General features: G+C 40.3%; 1 protein-coding gene across 3 annotated transcripts in view; it reads left to right on the forward strand.

Annotated features, from left to right (window-relative positions):
• The window catches only part of ETFA (electron transfer flavoprotein subunit alpha), an 88,936-nt gene extending 69,900 nt beyond the window's left edge, over nt 1-19,036 (forward strand). For 2 of the 3 annotated variants that reach the window (XM_027571820.1, XM_027571819.1), the window contains exons 10-12: nt 7,660-7,725; nt 12,631-12,711; nt 18,744-19,036. In XM_027571820.1, coding sequence (XP_027427621.1) covers nt 7,660-7,725; nt 12,631-12,711; nt 18,744-18,782 — 186 coding nt within the window. In that variant the 3' untranslated portion in view covers nt 18,783-19,036. Of the gene's footprint in view, nt 1-7,659; nt 7,726-11,710; nt 11,797-12,630; nt 12,712-18,743 lie in introns of those variants that run through there. The other variant, XM_027571821.1, reaches the window with a different exon arrangement.
• The last annotated feature ends 1,720 nt before the right edge of the window (nt 19,037-20,756 follow it).

The raw sequence follows: 20,756 nt of genomic DNA on the forward strand, positions 1-20,756 counted from the left end.
AGTACTATATGCAATAAACTACTAAGTATCAATAAGAAGAAATTTTCCCAACACATTATCCCAGAAAAATTATATCAGATTAATAACAACTTCCTTGAGGTGGTGGTCGCCACTTTAAAGTGGAATGTAGATAATAGTTGGCTGTCTTATGCCTTCTAGTTTAAAGATTTAGTGATCATTTAGTAATAATAATAGCATAAACAATAACATCTAACCTATTTTGAACACTTCACATCCATTGAGTTATTTAATGATCACAACAGTCCTATTAGCTACAGTTTATCTCCATTTTACACATGAGATTGAGATTTTGAGAGGTTAAATAACTTGCCTGAGAACATAGAGGGTATGTGGAACAGTCAGGATCTGAACCCATCTCTCTCTGATCTTATTTATTTAGTTATAACAGTGACTGAATAAATGTAGTGGTTTTGTATACTTGCTTATTTTCAACTTTCTTTTTTTAAGATTTTTATTTATTTGAGAGAGAGCAAGCATGAGCAGAGGGGAGGGGCAGAGGGAGAGGGACAAGCAGACTCCCCACTGAGCAGAGGGAGCCCTATGCAGGGCTCGATGTGGGGCTCAATCCCAGGACCCCGGGATCATGACCTGAGCCAAAGTCAGATGCTTAATGACTGAGCCACCCAGGTGCCCCTCGTTTTCAACTTTCTTGAATTGAGATCTTAGCTCACTATTTTTTTTTTTTTTTAAGATTTTATTTATTTGACAGAGAGAGACACAGTGAGAGGGAACACAAGCAGGAGGAGTGGGAGAGGGAGAAGCAGGCTTCCCACAGAGCAGGGAGCCCGATGCGGGGCTCCATCCCAGGACCCTGAGATCATGACCCCAGCTAAAGGCAGACGCTTAACGACTGAGCCACCCAGGCGCCCCAGCTCACTAATTTTCTATAATCCTTGTTTCCTAATATAAAAATTTTAAAGGTATAATTGTTTTTTGTATTACTTTAGCTGCATCCTACAATTCTGATAAGCTTTGCCTTTTTTGATGTTTCATTCCAAGTAGTTTTAAATTTCTATTTAAAAAAAATTTTTTATTCAGATTATTTAGATACTTTTTTTTTGGAAAAGTGTGTTTTTAAGGTTAGATTTTTCAGGTCCTTCTAGAGTTTTAAGAAAAATTATAACTTACAAGAGGATAAAATTTGATAGTTTCTTTTCGGAGTATAAATTTACTGTATTAATTAAGCCAGTGGTTTTCATCTGCCTCTGGCTTTCCTGTAATGGTCCACACTACCTAAAATTTGATAGACTTTTTGTCATTTATTTGTGACTCTCTTGGCTGCCCTCTTGTTTCATCCTGCTGCTTCTCATGCTGGTCTTCAGCTTTGTTACATTGCTGACTTTCCTTTTCGGTTCTCTCTCAGAGTTTAAAACAACCTATAAATGATCTTGTTCTGAGCCAATACAAGCAAAGCAGACACATGAGACTAATATCATTTTATCTTTAGATCTACTGTTAGACCATGTGCCGTAGTAACCTTGTAGAGTTTACAAAAAACCTGTTCTTTAGCTTATTCTAAAATTATCTTGGATCTGTGCTGTCCAGTGTGATAACCACTAAGCTACATGTGGCTGTTGGGCACTTGAGATGTAATTAGTCTGAATTGAGATTGCATTATTAAAATTAGCTTTATTTGTTTGGTTTTTTTACTTTATTTAGTGTGGCTATTAAGCTTCATTAAGCTTAGTCAGTTAAGCTCCTGGGTGGCTCCGTCAGTTAAGCATCTGCCTTTGGCTCTGGTCCTGATGTCCTGGGATCAAGCCCCGTTGTTGGGCTCCCTGCTTAGTGGGGAGACTGCTTCTGCCTCTGCCTCTGCCCTCCACTTGTGCTCTCTCTCTCTGGCACTCTCTTTCTCTCAAATGGATAAAATCTTTAAAAAAATTTTAAAAATTAAATATGTGGCTCACGTTATAAATCTTTTTTGGATTTAACAACAGCATTAGACAAAAATTAAAATGTGCAAGTAAGAGACCGCTTTCTCCTTAGCTTCTGCACTAAAATCCTCTGGAGAGTAGGACTCAGATAATACTTCTTAGAATTCCAGGTTTCCTGCACAAGGTTTGTGTTAAGCAGGAGTGATGTTCATTCTTTCTGAAGAAAGTAACCAAAACTCACATCACCTATCAGAGAATTCTCTGGCCATGTTGATTCCACAGGCTGGTTAAATTTCTTTTTTTTTTTTTTTTTTTTTTTAAAGATTTTATTTATTTATTTCAGAGAGAGAGAGAATGAGAGATAGAAAGCACGAGAGGGAAGAGGGTCAGAGGGAGAAGCAGACTCCCTGCTGAGCAGGGAGCCCGATGTGGGACTCGATCCCGGGACTCCAGGATCATGACCTGAGCCGAAGGCAGTCGCTTAACCAACTGAGCCACCCAGGCGCCCTGGGCTGGTTAAATTTCTGTAAAAGTATTTAAGATTTCATTCCAGTCATCTTTCTGTTTATCAGACGTGCAGGTTTATCATTTAGTCAGGACAATAAAACCTGCTTTTAAAAGCTCATTTTGAAAAAATTAAATAAAAGCTTGTTTTGTCTGAAGGACTAAGGGAGCCAGAGCAGATGGGATAAGCTGCAAAAGTGGGTTCCTGGTTGGCAGAGAGTAGAAATGACTACAGAGGAATGTCATCCCCTGATCGGCTTTCGGCTTCCTGCTTCCTGCTTCCAGAGACCTTTCCACTTCTCAGTGGCAGGTACTGAAAGCATTTGCACAAGACAGCAGAGCTCTGTCATACTTCGATTTTTCCCCCTAGATTGGACTATAGACTTTTTTATTTTTAATATAATTTTATTTTGGTAAGTGACTTGTATCTAATTATAAAAAAGTAATTCCAAGATTATATCTCCAATAAATCTTTTCCCTCCTAGGATAATCTAAAATATCCACTTTTCTTTAACACTTTCCCTTTCTTTCTTTTTTTTATAGTAATTTCAATTTTTTTATTATTATTATGTTATGTTAATCACCATACATTAAACCATTAGTTTTTGATGTAGTGTTCCATGATTCATTGTTTGCGTATAACACCCAGTGCTCCATGCAGTACGTGCCCTCCTTAATACCCATCACCAGGGTAACCCATCCCCCCACCCTCCTCCCCTCTAGAACCCTCAGTTTGTTTCTCAGAGTCCATAGTCTCTCATGGTTCATCTCCCCCTCTGATTTCCCCCCCCTCATTCTTCCCTTCCTGCTATCTTCTTCTTCTTCTTCTTTTTTTTTTTTTTTTAACATATAATGTATTATTTGTTTCAGAGGTACAGGTCTGTGATTCAGCAGTCAGGATTATAGACTTTTATTATTTTACCTTAACCTATGTTGTTAGACTGTGATCTTCTTGAGGACATGGGACAAAGAATCACAGTTGTCTTTATATAGTACCTGTAAGGTATAACAGCAGTATAACAACAGTAAAATCGTAGTTAACTAGTGTCTCTCAACTTTTTCCATACTTAGAAAATTACAGTGTGGGGCGCCGGGGTGGCTCAGTCGGTTAAGCAACTGCCTTCAGCTTGGGTCATGATCCTGGAGTCCCGGGATCGAGTCCCACATCCGGCTCCCTGCTCAGCAGGAAGTCTGCTTCTCCCTCTCACCCTTCCCCCTCTCATGTGTTCTCTCTCTCATTCTCCCTTTCTCAAATAAAATCTTTAAAAAAAAAAAAATTACAGTGTTTGTACCACAGAGGATTCTGGATGCCCTGTACATACAACTCCTTTGTATGATTTAGGAGAAAAGTACCTCTTTCTCAAGTTACTTTACTGCCATCTGTTGGAAAATTATTGTAATAAAAATGAGTTCTGTAATGACTATGATGTAAGTGACACCTCCCTCCAGAGCTGTTCAGTTAGTAGCTCAGCTGTATGTGGGGGCCTTGAGGCCACCCCAGGGGCCTAGTTGGCCAGCCAGTGGGCTGAGAGAATCAATATTTGAGCAAAACTCAAGGCACATCAGTGTCTTGGGAAACTGGATACTGTGCTAAGGACTGAAGCCTCACTGGACCCTTTGAAGTAGGGATTCTTATAATCCCAGTTTTTCACATGAGCAGACAGAGGCATAGAGAGGTTAAATAGCTGGCCCATGGTCCCGTGTCTTATCAGGTGGCTGAGCTGGAATTTAAACATAGGCAATGAGATTCTAGAGCCTAGGTTCTTAACCACAATAATATATTCCTCTTGCAAACTGGATGCAGCAGTTTCCAAGCCCTGTTCCTGATTTTATCTCAGCCCACTGTAAGGTGTTTTAGAGCCCTGCCCCTGAGTTCTTTGGATGAGTCTACAGCTGTCAGTCTTTTTAGGTTTTGACAAAGGAAGAGGGATTTGTGCTTTCTTCTGCTGGTCCTTGTTTCTCTTGAAGTAAGTGCTGTCCCTTCTTTATATTTCAGAATAACCTCTGGTCCTCTTACTGCCCTGGTGGCTTTACTTCTTCCCACCAGTCCCCATTCTTCATTTGCAGAATGACAGCCAAAACTGCTGCCAACTCATATAGGTTGATCTAATCTCACTTCTAGATTCCTTCCCTTTGTCAAGGCTCCTAGGATTTTATCTCTAGGACTACCCTTCCTTACTTCTCTGTCTGCTCCTTTCTTTAATCCTACCTCTTTTTGAACCTTTAATTGCTGCTCCCTCCAAAATCATATCTCATTTTCTATCCAAATTATCTTACTTTCTGATTTTAGAAGGTAAGTGCCTCAGGGCAGGGATTGCCTTGTTATGTTGTGAAGCAGTGTCTAAAGTGCTCCATAAATTAACATCTGTAGAGAGTTTTATATATACTAATTATTATTATTGAAATACAGAAATGCTTTCTGAGCCATAAAGAAGCATCCTAAGATAATAGTCTAATTGCCTGTACATGTTTTTTAAAAAAGAAGAAAAAAGTCTCTCTTCCTACCTGAGAGAGCTATCAGATCTCAGAACAAATCTCAGAACAGCAGCCCAAATCCCAGGACTCTTTCTGGTTATTGTTTCAATGCTTTTATATTTATTCAGAGAACCATGTTTGTAAGACAGTAAAATGAGGTCCTGTTGGTCATGTGAACCCATCTGGATCACTTACGCTGGCCAGAAAGGCAGGAATGGCCCTTTGGTTTGCTTTGGCCCAGAATCTTTAATTTCCTTCGTGACATTTATGGTTAAAGTCAGTAGTATTCATTTCTCAGGGGGTTTAAAATACATTTCATTTATATTATATTTATGTAGATGTTTACTGCCAGAATGATCAACATTTTTTATTAGCATTTTATGATGCAAATGGAGCTTTTAAGCTGAATTTTAATGTAGACATGTATGTTAGAAGGACTCACTTACAGAACTATTGATCTTTTCCAGTGCTTGCTTTGAGAATGTACTTGGAAGAGTGGTTAGTGAGACAGTTGTCTATCTGGATGTTTGTCTTTCTAAATAACTTGCTTTGCAAATCTTGTTGGCCTGGTTTTCCTGAATGTGAGATTTAATAAGTATATTTTTTGATTAACAATTTAATGATTGTCCTTTTATGAAAGAAATGCTAGTCAGAATAACTGAAAGGATGTTGAAATTATCAGTTGAAGTTACTTGTAAATCTTAAATAAAAAATAGTGGTGCTTTTTCATAAAAAAGAAGCTTGTTTATCACTCATGGTAGTAGTGGCCATGCCTGATGAGAAGTATACCAGGGTCTTATTGCATTGTCCAAATGTAAATGGTCATAACAGACACATTGCATATGTTTAAGATGGAATCATGGAGCTTGGGATTGTTTTTTATCCTCACCCATACATTTTACTTCCTACAGCCTAAGACCATCTTTTTAGGCCAAATTGTACCTACTTACATTTAGGCTTTTCATGATAACTATAGAGCAAGTTCAATTGGAAAACAAGCCCACCTCAATTTTAGGTGATTGAACTCACTTTGGGGACTAGGTTGTCTCCTTTTCCAGGGTATATAGTGGTATCTTGCTGCTTTAGAAGCAGTTGGACACTTTATGCCTTTATTTTTTAAAAAGATTTTATTTATTTGACAGAGAGAGAGCGCACAAGCACGGGGAGTGGCAGGCACAGGGAGAGGGAGAAGCAGGCTCCCTGCTGAGTGGGGAGCCTGATGTGGGGCTCGATCTCAGGACCCTGGGATCATGACCTGAGCCGAAGGCAGATGCTTAACCACCTGAACCACCCGGGTTGCCCCTACTTTATGCCTTTAAAGATAAAGCCTGGGTATATACCATCCCCTGGCCTGGCCCTGTTGGAAAGAATTACAGGTTTTAAGCTGCATAAGAGCTGAGGGATCATCTGTTCTAGTGGTTCTTAGCTCTGGCTGCACATTAGAGTATCCTGGGGAGCTTTTTTAAGAAGCTCCAATTTTGGGGCTATACCCCCTCTGTTTACAGTTGAGAAACTGAGAGAGGGGGAAATTGACTTGCATACAGCCACACACACTGAGGTGTTATGAAAAATCATAGCATTATTTACTGACATTATCCTCAAATCTTGGTTGAAATGCTCTCACATTTTGGAGCGAGCAGTTGTTAAAGTAAGTCATAAGGAGTGCAGAAAAGGTGGGACCACTTGACACTGCCATTGATTTTGAAGTCTCTGCCCTGTAATCAAACTGAGTGTGACAAAGCCACCTTCAGTGCCTCCCTCCTTATTCATACTGAGGAGAGACTGCTGTCCATTGTGACAAAACCATAACGTCAGTTTGGTTACACGGTAGATGAACCCCTACCCAAGGCAGGACTTGTTCATTTTATGTGTGGGGAAAAGCTTTTCAGTTAAAGCTTTAATTATATCTAGTAGACAGAATGAAGCATCTAAGCTCTTTTAAATTAAGCACTTACTAGTTTTCCAAATATGGACACTTTAAATTTTTAGATAAAGGGGTAGAGAACAGCAGTCAGTAGTCATGCTCTTTGTTATTACTGGGTGCAGATATTATCATCAGTGTTTGCTTAGAAACTACAGTCTGGGAGTCCTTTTATAAACCTTGAAATACAGAGGTTTAGCCTAGTCCTTCAAGAAGTTTCTGTTAGGGAGATTGTATGTGCATGTGCACATGTATGTGTGTCTGTGTTTAGAACCTCTTAAGGCTGATTTGTACTTTTGTTTTTTTCTAAATATGAAGTTTAATAAATATATCTTAATTATCATTTTAACAAATATCCTTTTATGAGGACGCAAACAAGTCAAAATATATTTTAATATGGGTATGTGTTTATATGTACATTGTGTATATATTGTGAATGGATATATATTGATATTGATATATATACCTGTATGTGTGTGTGTATAGTGAATGGATATATACAGAGTGATGTGTTAAAATGTGGTATCTAAATGAGCAGTCCAGACAAAAAGTGCTACCTCACAGGAAATTGTGAGATTTAAGTGAAACAGTTGATGTAAAATGCTTAGCACATACTTACTGCTCATTGATTTTCATTATCCGCATATTTATTATTATATCGCCACTAATGTAGGAATTCAGAGGAAAAAGAAGACTATGGGTTAGATCAGGGAAGGAGGAAAACATAATTTAAGTAAAATATATTGCATCTATTTTATTTAAAATATCTTTAGCCTAAGACTTGAATTGCTAATAGCAATACTGTGGAAGATACAATATAATATATATAAGTACATACTAATGATATGGTCTCTTTTGTTTCAGGAGCTTTATATTGCTGTGGGAATATCTGGAGCCATCCAACATTTAGCTGGGATGAAAGACAGCAAGGTAACTACACAGTAATAATCCTAAAAGAAAAATTTTCATATTTTAAAATTTTGGTTTCACTCTGTTTCCATATAGTTACAGTGTATGTATGTTCAACCATTCAGATTAACACTCTGTCTAGGAATAGAAAGAAATACAAGGTGCTGTTCACTGTTGGTAAGAGAGGCAGTGCTATGTCATGGAAAGAAGTGTGACCCTGAGTTCCATCTCTGCCCCTAGCTTACCACATGGTGTGTCTTGTCTGCACCTCAGTTCTTTGCCTAATACAGCTGTTCATTGATGATGTCTAAGGTTCCTTTCAGCTCTGACCATCTATGTGTAGAAAATTTAGCTTGAAGAGAGCTTGATGAGGTTCTGACCATCTAACTAGTTTATGAGGTTTCTGATCCCTGATTCTTTGTCTGCTTCACCCTAGTCCCCTAAAAGTCCCACCCTCATATGGCAGCAAAGCTCCTCTTCTCAGGTTTGTTCCTAAGGTGGGACAGACACATTTGGGGTTGGAGCATCTTAATATCTTAGTTCTCAGTAATTGTTAACAATATAGTGTATAAAGGAAACATTGGATGCTAACTTGCTACTTTGGATTATATCGGGAAGCCCTGTGTAAGGATTCTCTGAGCATATATTTCAGAATATGACACATTAATTCATGCATACCAATGCACAGTTTGAATTATGAACTTAGTCTTTCATGAAGACAGAGATGCTTCTGACACTCAAGCTTTTATCCATTCAGATGGAAGTTTGATATAAAAGGTAATAAAACTTTTAACAGGTTTAACTTCTAACTTGAAAAAAAGCATTCACTACCTCCTTGTAACCTCTAAATGAATTGGCCTAAAACCAGTCAGATTTCACAGTTGGATGGCAGGTTTCTTTACTGAGCTATGAAAACAAGCAGTGCCAGTGGGGAAAATGTTACTGCTGCATTAAAGAAAAAAAAAAAAAAAACACTCCAATACCAGCAAACTTAAAAAATATTTTTAGCTGGGTGCGTTCAGACATATCTAGAATTCTACTTCTCTAAAATAAAAGATTCTGCCTGCGAAGAAGATCCTGGTAAAAATTGTCATGCCGTGGCAACAGGTCTGGATTGGGGGAGAGATGGACTAGCTAGTATATGTTAAAGCAAAAAGGGAACAATTGAAGTAAGGAGACCAGTGTTGGGAAGCATCTATAAGAATAAATTTGAGCCAAGATGTTGTCTGTTTATGCAGTCAACAAATATTTATTAAGCACTTACTTTGTACTAGATGCTGGAGATGCTTAAATGAAAAAAACATAGCTCTTGTCATCACTGCCTCGTGTGGGAGACACAGCAATCTCTGCTTGTAATTTTGGTTAAGGTCTAAAATGGGGTATTAGAGTAATTGGCTTAAATCTGATACTCAACACTGCATACAAGTTACAGTTTTAATTAACATCGTCATATAGTTTAAAGAATATGAGATTTGGTTGTTAAACAAATCAATGTAATGAGAGTACTTTTTGAACTATGTACATATTAATATCACTGAATACAATCTGTGCTTTTAAAAGCTGTATAAGGAGAGGAGCATGAATTTATAAGGACACGTTAAGAGAGCTCTAGGATGCAAGCAAGATTTTATGATACTCGTTTACAGTTGACAATTCAGGAATATTCTTTTCGTGATTTGAAAAACTATAACCATCCCAAATCTTTCTTCTTAAATACTTTAGTGGTTCCTTGCCTACAGTTGTGTGCTCTTGCTTTAAAGATAACTTTTATATACTGGGAATGAAAAAGCTTTCAGATGATTAAACTGTCAGATGTTTGACTAGGTGGCCTCCAGGAAAATCATTAACCATCATTAATTAAATAAATCTCTGTTAGTTTCTGTGAAGCAGGCTTACATATTCCCAGAAGAGAAACACCTCGATGCAAATCAAATGCCTGTGATTCCAAATGTTTGCACTTGTGACTTTGGATTTGAGGCTCATACTGAAACCATCATTTCTTGTCTCAGACCACACATCTTTTAATACATATGGCATGTTTGACTGGAATAGTAGTTACCTGGACTACACTGTGCTTCAATTTCAGATATTCTGGAATATTTTCATCTTTCTGAGAGACCCTGGGGGAGTTACACATATGTCATGTAGCCTATATGTTAAGTCAGACTGTATCAAAATTTTCTTAAATATGTTCCAGCTGTTTTCAGGTGATAGAGTCACAAGCAGGTAGAAACTTAATTTTACTTCTGGAGATATATATCATCATAATCTATTAAAACAACACCACATTAGAGTCAAATATCAGAGTCAAAACTTTAATTTTACTTTCATTGAAGCATCTATGGAGGGGATGCCTGGGTGGCACAGTTAGTTAAGCATCCAGCTGTTGGTTTTGGCTCAGGTTGTGATCTCAGCGTTGTGGGATTGAGCCCCACCTCGGGCTCTGTGTTCAGCGCAGAGTCTGCTTGAGGCTCTCTCCCTCTCCTGCTGCCCCTCCCCCCATATGTGCATGCGTGCTCTCTTTCTCTCTCAAATTAATAAATAAAATCTTTTTTTTAAAAAAGCATCTATGGAGAATACCAAACTATTTGTAATATATAAATCTGTTACTAATAAAAGAATGATTGGTAAATGTAGCACCCTTTTTAGGACTGTTTCTTCTTAATTTGTTACAAATCTGTCATAACCCTTCACATTAAAAAATTTTGTAGGAGATAAGAGGATCTTTTGGTAGTTAGTGTAGGAGACATAATAATTTACTTGTTGAAAAAGGTGTCCTTTTCTCATTAAATGGTCTTGACACTTGTCAAAAATCATTTGCCCATATATGTGAGGGTTCATTTCTGAGTTCTCTGTTCTATCCCCTCAGTCTGTATATCTGTCTTTATGCCAGTACCACACTGTTTTAATTACTGTAGCTTTGTAGTAAGTTTTGAAGTCAGGAAGTGTGGATCTTCCAGCTTTGTTCCTTTTCTATATTGTTTTAGCTAGTCAGGGTCCCTTGAGATCCCATATGAATTTTAGGATAGGTTTTTTAATTTTTGCAAAAAATGTCATTGGAAGGACAGTTTCAGTGGATATAAGATTTTTGGTCAAGAGTTTTTTTCTTTTAGCATTTTGAATGTATCAGCTCACTGCTTTCTGGCCTCCAAAATTTCTGAGAAATCTGAAGATATTCTTATTGAGGATCCCCTGTATGTAATGAGTCACCTGTCCTTGTTTTCAAGATTCTCTTTTTATCTTTAGCTTTTGAAAGTTTGAATATAATGTGTCTTGGTGTGGGTCTCTTTGAATTCATCTTTATTGGAGTTTGTTGAGCATCTTGGATGTTTATCTTCATGTGTTTCATCAAATTTAGAAAGTTTTCAGCCACTTTCTTCAGTTATTCTTTCTGCCCGTTTTTCTTTCTTCTGGGACTCCCACAATACATATTTTGGTTTGTTTGATGTTGGTCCACAGGACCCTTAAGTTCTGATTATGTTCCTTTAATCTTTTTCTTTCTATTCTAAGGACTTGATAATTTTCATTGTCCTACTTTCAAGTTTGCTGATTCTGTCTTGTGATTGCTCAAATCAGCCTTTGAATCTCTCCAGTGAATTTTTCATTGCAGTTATTATACTTTACATCTCTAGAATTTTCTTTTTGGTTTCTCTTTAGGTTTTCGGTCTCTCTTTTGATAATTCCATTTTGTTCATACATTGTTTTCTTGACCTTCTCCACATCTTTATAATTCCTGAGCATCTTTAAAATGGTTGTTTTAAAGTCTTTCTCTAATAGAGATGCCATCAGATCTTTTTCAGAAGCAGTTTCTGTTGATATTTTTTCCTTGAATAGTCCCATATTTTCCTGTTTCTTAGTATGCCTTGTGATTTTTTTGTTGTTGTTGAAAACTAGATATTTGAATCTAATAATGTATTCCTGGAAATCAGATTCTCCTCCTTCCCCAGGGTTTGCTGTTTTGTTGTTCTTGTTTTTATTAATTATCCTTGTTTTTTGATTGTTGCAGGCTCTCTCTATGCCAAAGATTAACCTGAGGTATAAACTTAAGGTCTTTTTGTGTCTTTTCTGAGCCTGTATGTGAGGTTAGTTTGTAATTTTCCCTGTATATGCAGTTGCTTTTGCGTGTCCTAGTCTTGAATGTCTGGCTCCCAAAAGGAGAAAAGAACATTGAAGGGAGGCAGAAGTGCTTTGACATTTTAAATCCCCTGGAGGTAACTTTAGCCAGAGGAGGCGAGGGGCTTGTAACAGTGGGGGAGGTGCAACAGCAGTGGTCTTCCTCCTCTTTGTATGCATCTCTTTGATCGGTAGCAGCAGTCAGTAATCAAAGCACAGGTCCCCAGTAGTTGTAGGACAGGGTTCTTTTTGTCCACTCTGTCTCCTGCAGGCTGTGTACAAGCTGCTGCAGGAACATGTGCACAGCTGCTTGCCATTGGGGGTGGGGAATGAGTACCTGTTACTGCACTTAGAGCTGCAGTTCATGCAAGCCTTCCCCTAGAAGTTGCAGACCTTCAATAGACTCTGGATTTCCAAAATGGTTACATTAGACGGATTCTGCCAGCGCAGTTAGCAGTGTAAGTAGGAAGACATATTCCTCCTGATGCTTCCTACTTTGCCATCTTCCCAGAATCCTCTCCTCTGATTTGTTACTTCCTAAAACATTTTTCATAGGTCAGTAAAGAACTTAGAAAAGTAATGGTTTAAAACCGTTTTAAATACTGTGATGGGCTAGTGGTGCTGTGGGAGATAATTTTATGTGCAAACCCAGAAATTTCTAAATTTACAACATTGGCACAAATGAATCAAATTAATCTTATTTAGTAGACATTTTTAAACATACAAATTTGTTGTTGGGAGTGTTAAACTAGAACCATCAATCTATGGTATGTTTTCTTGATAAAGGCCAAACTCTTTGTTTTTATTTCACAGACAATTGTGGCTATTAACAAAGACCCAGAAGCTCCAATTTTTCAAGTGGCAGATTATGGAATAGTCGCTGATTTATTTAAGGTAAGCTGGCCTTGGGAGAGATGGCTGTTACCTAGCTTATCATCCAAGAACCTCTTAGAGTTGGTCAGAAAGGAAGCCATTATAGGAAAACATTGTATATTTGTGTACCTGGGTGTCTGTCTTTGTACATACAAAGAGAATAGAATTACCTATTAATATAGGTACACAGTTTTGAGCTAACTGTGAAGTTGTCCTAATAAATACATGAAGTTTATATAGAGCATTATAACTTTACTTTTAAGGAGTCCATATTGTCTTTAAAATATCCACATGGCTTTTGGCATCTCGTGTACTAAGTTAGTACACAGTGTGAAGTGACTCAATTAACTGTGACCTAGAATCATATTTGGCAGGTACCTTAAAGAAATTCACATCAAATACCCTCATTCAAAGATTTGCCAAAAATGCTACAGCTTTTCTTTTCTTTTAAGTTTTATTTGTTTAAGTAACCTCCACATCCACCGTGGCGCTCAAACTCACAACCCCAAGATCAAGAGTCGGATGCTCTTCCGACTGAGCCAGCCAGGCGCCCCAATGCTACAACATTTCAAGGGAAGACTGGGCACTCTGATACAGCTTATCTGACTCAACAAGTAGGCTCTGCTTGCTGTGTTTGAGAGTTAAAGGCCTTCCTGATGTCATATATGTAGGGGAGAACACTTATTTCCCATTCTCGTACTTTTTTGAGTGTTCTTTCTACCCCGCCACAACCCCTGTATTTGCCCTCCCCATGAGCAAAATTACTTTAGTGATACTGATGTGCACCATTTGGCCACATTTAAAGGTCACAGCTCATGCCTGGCCTGGTTTCTTTCTGTCCCTCAGGGCTTGCCTACAGACTTCCTCGTTGCCTTGTGCAGAAATCACTCATGCAGGCATTGAGGCTCTGAAAGTAGCACCCAACCCTGGGAGGACTAAGTGGGTTTGCTACAGTGAGGAGCCCCTCGCACAGAATTACAGCAAGTTACTATGGGCCTTAATAGAGAGGCTGCAGCCTGAGAAGAGAGCCAGGGTGGTCCCCTTGGCAAGAGAATTGGCCCACATTACCATGGCTTCACCAGCACTATATATGATGCAGATGAACTAATGAGTGTACTTTGAGAGCACATCTGTACTTTGAAGTATATATATGTTCATGTCCAGTGAAGATGGACCCTTCATCTGCTTATGCAGAGACTAGAATGGGGCTGTTGCCCTGGGTCAGCCTTCCCCTTGGCACCCGCTCCCTGCCCCCTTATCTTGCCTTGGGAAGAATACAGCCCCTCCTCAGTGATCCTGGGGTCCTATAATTGAAATTTAGGATTTAGGTATTTCTGCTGCTCCTGTTACCTGGCCCAGCTGTGTAAGAACAAACGATAATTAATGACAGTCATTTGACCACTATAATGTACCAGTGGGAGGAAAAGTTAGTATGAAAGAAATTTTTTGTATCTCTTGTACAAGGATAATTTGGTTCAGGTAGCAAGCATTTAGCTACAGTGAGAAGCTTAAAGGAGTAAAGACCTTTTAATTCAAAAATGAAACACCTCTGAACCCTCACCATGTATCGAGTTGACATGTTTGCAAACAGACATCTACTATAGTTGCCTTGTATTTTTCTCCAAGAGCATATTTAAGTAAGATTACAAGTAATTTTTTTTTTTAAAGATTTTATTTTTGACAGAGAGAGTCTACAAGCATGGGAAGTGGCAGGCAGAGGGAGAAGCAGGCTTCCCGCTGAGCAGGGAGCCCCATGCGGGGCTCGATCCTAGGACCCAGGGATCATGACCCGAGCCAAAGGGAGATGCTTAACGACTGAGCCACCCAGGCGTCCCTAATTTTGTTTATTTTTAGGATATGTTTTTCTGTTTTCTTGTGTACTGTGTATGGCAATCTATAGAGTGGGCTTACTTGATAAATGGATGAAGTGTTAGACAGTTGGGAATTTGTGGTGTTTATACAGTGGATGCCTGTCTTGGAGCAGGAGCATCTTTGTAAGCGATTACTGATGGGATGGTGTCATACACACTATGCCTCTTGCATTAAAGGGCAGCTCCCAGGTTTGACATGAGAGAGTATGCAAGCGAGTGAGGGTATGTGCACGTGTGTGTGCTGAAAGAGGTATTTTGGTGAGAGTCCTAAGACAGTTAAAGTGGAAAGGGACCTCAAGAATCAGTGAGCTGATTTTTTTTTTTTTAAAGATTTTATTTATTTGAGAGAGAGAGAATGAGAGATAGAGAGCACGAGAGGGAAGAGGGTCAGAGGGAGAAGCAGACTCCCTGCTGAGCAGCAGGCCCGATGTGGGACTCAGTCCCGGGACTCCAGGATCATGACCTGAGCCGAAGGCAGTCGCTTACCACTGCTGGTCGGTCGCTCCCACCAGCAGTGTGCAAGCCTTCCAGTTTGCCTGTACCTTTGCTCACACTTGTTACTTTTCATTTTTCAAATCAGAGCCATCCTGGTAGGTATGAAATGGCATCTCATTATGTTCGTTTTGACTTGCATTTCCTTAATGACTAATGATGTTGAGCATCTTTTCATGTGCTTATTGGCTATTTGTGTAGCTTCTTTGGAGAAATGTTTATCCAAATCCTTTGTCCATTTTTTAATTGAATGTTTGTCTTTGTTCTTGAGTTGTAGGAGTTCTTTATGTATTCTGGTTATTAACCCTAATCAGATATATAATTTCCAGATATCTTCTTCCATTTTGTAGGTAGGTTGTCCTTTCACTTTCTTTATAATGACCTTTGCACAAAAGTTTTTAATTTTGATGAAGTCCAATTCATCTACTTTTTCTTTTGCTGATTTTTTTTTGGTGTCATATCTAAGAATCCGTTGCCAAATCCAGGGTCATGAAGATTTAGCACTAAGTTTTCTCCTAAGAGTTTTATTGTTTTAGCTCCCGTAGTCAGGCCATTGATCCATTTTGGATTAATTTTTGTATATGGTGTGAGGTGAGGTTCCATCTTCATTCTTTTGCATATTGTCACAGCACTGTCTCTTTTGGAGAGACTATTTTATTCCCATTGATGGGACTTTGTATACCACGTGTTTTTTTTTTAAACTATTTCCACTTCTCCCCAACATAGCTGTTCACTAGAATCATTCTAATCTCTTTACGCTCTTTCTCTGGAACCTGCCGGGCTTATCTCTGTCTGCCTCCTCCAAAATCCTTTTCTCCTCCATGTTAACGTTTTGATTTTTCTGAGTCCACACTTAATCTCTTCCTCAGAACTCCTGGATTTTGAGCATTTAGTGCCATTCTTCTCATCTTCTTACATTACGGAGTAAGATGGGCACATTTTTGATTGTGTCGTTCATAGGCCTCTGTCTTTTCTCCCCAACTAGGGGGTGGAACTCTTTGTGGGCAAAAATTAGGCCTGAACTTCTCTATTTCCCATGGTGCTTACCCTGGGGAAATACTAATTAAATGACTGAAATATAATTGTGTTGTGATTTCTGTCAGTAGATTGTCCTGTTTTAAATGTAAATTCACTTTCATTTGGTCTTACTGACTAGGGAGCTGTGTGTCTACACTATCTAAAATAAAAATAAGAATCCAGATCTCTGAGTTTGCTCAGGCTGTCAGACATTCAGTGAACTTGAGGGGCATTTTCTTTTCCCTAACTAATAAGGCATTGTGTAGTATGCTTGGAAAGTCTGAGGTTGATCTAAAAAAGGATATAGATGATGGACAAAGTTCCCTCAGCCCTTTTTGGGGGATTGTGGCAGGGAGACATTCTGGAAGGTTTTTAAAAATTGTATGTTCTAAATCAAGTTAATGTTTCATTTAAAAGAAGTTGGGCGCTAGCCTATTTTTCATGAAACACGTAGGTCCCATGAGAGGCTTGTTTAGCATGTCATCTGTGTGACTGGCATCAGCTCATGGTCTCTCCACGAGCAGAGCTGGGAGAAGTGGTACCAGCACTTAGTGCTGCCCTTCAGCTAATGCCTACTGGCTCCATGGTAAACATGGGCCTTTTAATAGGCTGGAGACAAAGTGACATTCGGAAGAAACAACATGTCGACAATTTCCTTAATAAATTTTGTACGAACACATTATTTCCACCTAATGGAAATGTAGCTCTCTTAAATAATTGAGAGGCTGTATTCATCAGTGGTGAGTTCAGCTGGGATCTCTCTGAGCTAGGACAGTTGACAGCCCCATGGAAGACTGGGTAATTGATCTTTTACACAGGTGGCTCAGCTCGTTTTCAGGTGACACTCCCCTGAGTCCCCGTGCCCCGTGCACCTGTGTCATCCAGGCTGCCCCAGAGCAGCTCCACACTGAAAGCTCCAGTTGTAGTCACTGAACTGCCAAGACTAAGAGTTAGTAATTCATCCTTTTTAAAATGGGAGCCAACTTGGTCAGTTTTCCCTCACTGTGGTTTCTTTCTCTGTCTGCTGACCAGACACTGCATTAGCACAAGGCCTTAATTTCATAAAGAATGATGAAATTGAATGTTCAGCATGCAGCTCATTTTTATGTGCTGAAAGATAGGAACATGTGCTGAGGAAGCAACTACAGTGTTTGTGGAATGGAAGAGGAGTGAGCAAATGAACAATGAGAAAACAAGTGCTAGAGGAGGTTGACAGGCTCGTGTCCGAACAAGACTTTGGTGTGGACTTCGGAGCAAAGGCAGGGGTGCAGTAAGGGAAAGAATACCCAGAAAATATGAAAGTAAAAAATACACATTACTCTCCTCACAGAAGAAACAGTGGGTTCCCATTTGCTGTGGCGCCTTTCTGAGGCTTGTGATTGTGTCTGAAAGGTTCCCAGGCAGGGCGGCTGTGTGACGCAGTCAGTCAAGCGTCTGATTCTTGGTTTTGGCTCAGATCGTGATCTCAGGGTCGTGAGGTCAGGCTCCATGGTCAGTGTGGAGTCTGCTCAAGACTCTCTCTCCCAGGCTCCTGGGTGGCTCAGTCGTTAAGTGTCTGCCTTCGCTCAGGTCATGATCCCAGGGTCCTGGGACCAAGCCCCCACATCGGGCTCCCTGCTCAGTGGGGAGTCTGCTTCTCCTCACCCTCTGCCCCTTCCCACTGCTTGTGCTCTCTTGCTCTCTCTCAAATAGATAAAATCTTAAAAAACAAAAAGTCTCCCTCTCCCCCTCTAAAATACATAAATATTTATTTAATGAAAAAAAAGAACAAAAGTTCCTAGGCAGTGTGGGTGCTCATGGTCTTAGCAGCCTTGTGTCCGGGTGATCTTCCCTTCAAAGGTTGTAGTCTTGGGGCGCCTGGGTAGCTCCATCAGTTGAGCGTCTGACTCTTGATTTCGGCTCAGGTCATGATCTCAGGGTCATGAAGTCGAGCCCCCCATGGGGCTCTGCGCTGTGGGGAGTCTGCTTGAGATTCTCTCTCTTTACCTCTGCCCCTCCCCCCCACGCATGCTCTCCCCTCTCTCACTCTCTAAAATAAATAAATCTTTAAAAAAGAAAGGTATGTAGTCATCCCACATTCCCACAGACAAGAGGAGAGCCTAGGGGAGGGTGGTGGGAATGAGGGCGCACCTCGAGCCTCAGCAGCAATGCAGATGGCTTCTTTTGGCCTCTGTGTACTTTTTTAAAAAAAGATTTTATTTATTTATTTAGAGTGAGAGGGGCGCCTGGGTGGCTCAGTCGTTAAGCATCTGCCTTCGGCTCAGGTCATGATCCAAAGGTCCTGGGATCGAGCCCCGCATCGGGCTCCCTGCTCAGCGGGAAGCCTGCTTCTCCCTCTCCCACTCCCCCTGCTTGTGTTCCCTCTCTCACTGTCTCTGTCTCTGTCAAATAAAAAACAAAACAAAACGAAAAAACTATTTATTTAGAGTGAGAGCAAAAGAGAGAGCATGAGCAGGGAGAGGGAGAGAATCTCAAGCAGACTCCCTGCTGAGTGTGGAGCCCGACTCAGGGCTCAATCCCTTGACCCTGAGATCGTGACCTGAGCTGAAATCAGGAGTCAGATGCTTAACCAACTGAGCCACCCAGGCACCCCTACCTCTGTGTACTTCTTAAGGAGCTGTGACCATATCACAACTCAAGTTGCTTAATTACTTTTTTTTTTTTTATTTGCAGGTAGTTCCTGAAATGACCGAGCTGTTGAAGAAGAAATGAGTCACAATGTTTTAAGAAGGAAAATATGTCAAAGTATTCAACTGAAATAGAAATTCATGGCTATTAGAGTAATCATTGGAAAGTTTGGAGAGCTACATATCATAATTTGAGAAAAATTCTCACAGATCCCAGAATGCTCTTTTGTGAGCCTGTTATTCTGTTTCTTTTATTTGTGGTTCCAAGTAATTATTTTTTAAAGTTTTCTAATTCTGTAATAAAATATATAATAAAACATTTTCACAGCTTTAAAACTACTGACAGAAATATGCCTAGCTTTGTAAAGAAAGAAAATTGAAGAAAGGGAGTAAAAATTTTTTTCTTTGCCTTTCTTGTTCATGGACAATGTTTTAGGCAAGATTGTAAATATGAATGTTCTCTCCAGACTAATCATCTTAATCTAGTTGTTGAGAGAAGGGACCTAGATTGGCAAATTCAGAGTTAAAAAAGCATGGCCGCAAAGCATGAATATTATGTTAAATATACTCCAGTCTTCAGAAAGCCATAACTAATAGGACAAAAGCAGACCCGACTTAAACCTGAACCTACTGAATGAAGTTGCCTTACATTAAATTAAAATTAATTTTCCATTTCGTTCAGCTTATAGGAGTTTGTGTCTGTTAAGGAGAGGGGAGTGGAGAAGGAGGGACTGCTTTGACACAGTACAGCCTCTTATGCTAACAGATAGTTTGATATTATAAATGTTAAAATCCCACTCAGAGAATGCTTTGGCTTTTCTCTGGCCCTCCTGATGCTTCCTTTGGGCTCTCTTAGAAGACAGCCAAGCATGTGAGATGGCCACATGCGTGGCTGGCTTTGGCACTCTCCCTCTGCTGCCCTAGAGCGCGACTGAGACGGAGGGTGTCACAGGGGCTAGGAGCCGGTGTGCATGCGGCCCAGGAACAGAGGCCGGGGAGGCTTTGGCCCGTCCTGCAGGAAGGGGTCCTGGAAAGGTCCTGGAAAGGTCAGGGTCAGCAGGTGAGGAGAATGAAGACAACTGCCACCAAAGCAGATCTGCAGAAGTTGGAGTAGTTAACAGGCTAAGGACAACAGCGGGGAGGAGATGGGGAGTGACCAGTGGTACAAGAGGGGATGGGGGCCAAGGCGGTCGGCCTGCCCCTCTCTGTGGCCAGCCTGGGGCTTGGCTGCTTGGACTCTTTTTGATTTTGTCACAGTCACTTGCTGTGAAACACTTTTAGAAGTTAAATGTCTCTGGCATCTCAACCTTCTTGAACCTTATAGGATGAGAGGATGGCAAGAAAATGAACCACAGCATCCTGGGACGTCAGAGCCGAGCACGACCGTCTGGTCCAGCACCCCTGTTCACAGAGGGGTACTGAAGCACAGAGAAATGGTGAAGAGAACCAGCTGACTTGTCCGAGGCCATGTGGTTTGAACCACTCTTGTGAACATGATTCCCATATCTTGTTGCTGTGTTTGAGGCTCTTCCCGGGGGAGCTAACCTTGCTCAGGTCCTTCTCCATTTACCCTCTTGGACTCTATAACTTGGGGACAGGAGAGATGCAGAGGTACCCTGAGTCTAGGGTTTGCTGGCTCAGGGCGGACCAATCCCAGGTGGTACCTTTGCATGGTTCCTAGCCTCAGAGTGGAACTGATAGGTCTTTCTCTCGGTTTCCTCCTGTCATGACTGCTGTGTCCCACCTCCAGGCAGTTTACTCAACTGTTTTACTGGGTACAACTCATCATCATCATAGCATTGAGTATGGCACTCATTGTATGCTAGGCACCATTGTAACACTTCACACATATTAAACCCCTTCAGCCCTCAACACCCTGTAAGATTGATGCTATTATCATCATCCCTGTTTTACAGGCGAGGGAGCTGAGACACTACAAGTTCTATAATTGCCCAAATTCAGATAGCCTGTAACGAGAGCCAGGATTTGAAACCAGGAAGTCTGGCTTCAGAGCTGTGGTTTTACCAGTAGATGTTTCTACCTCACTTAGGCTCAAGGA

The sequence above is a fragment of the Zalophus californianus genome, chromosome 6, assembly GCF_009762305.2.
Source record: "Zalophus californianus isolate mZalCal1 chromosome 6, mZalCal1.pri.v2, whole genome shotgun sequence".
Taxonomy (NCBI): domain Eukaryota; kingdom Metazoa; phylum Chordata; class Mammalia; order Carnivora; family Otariidae; genus Zalophus; species Zalophus californianus.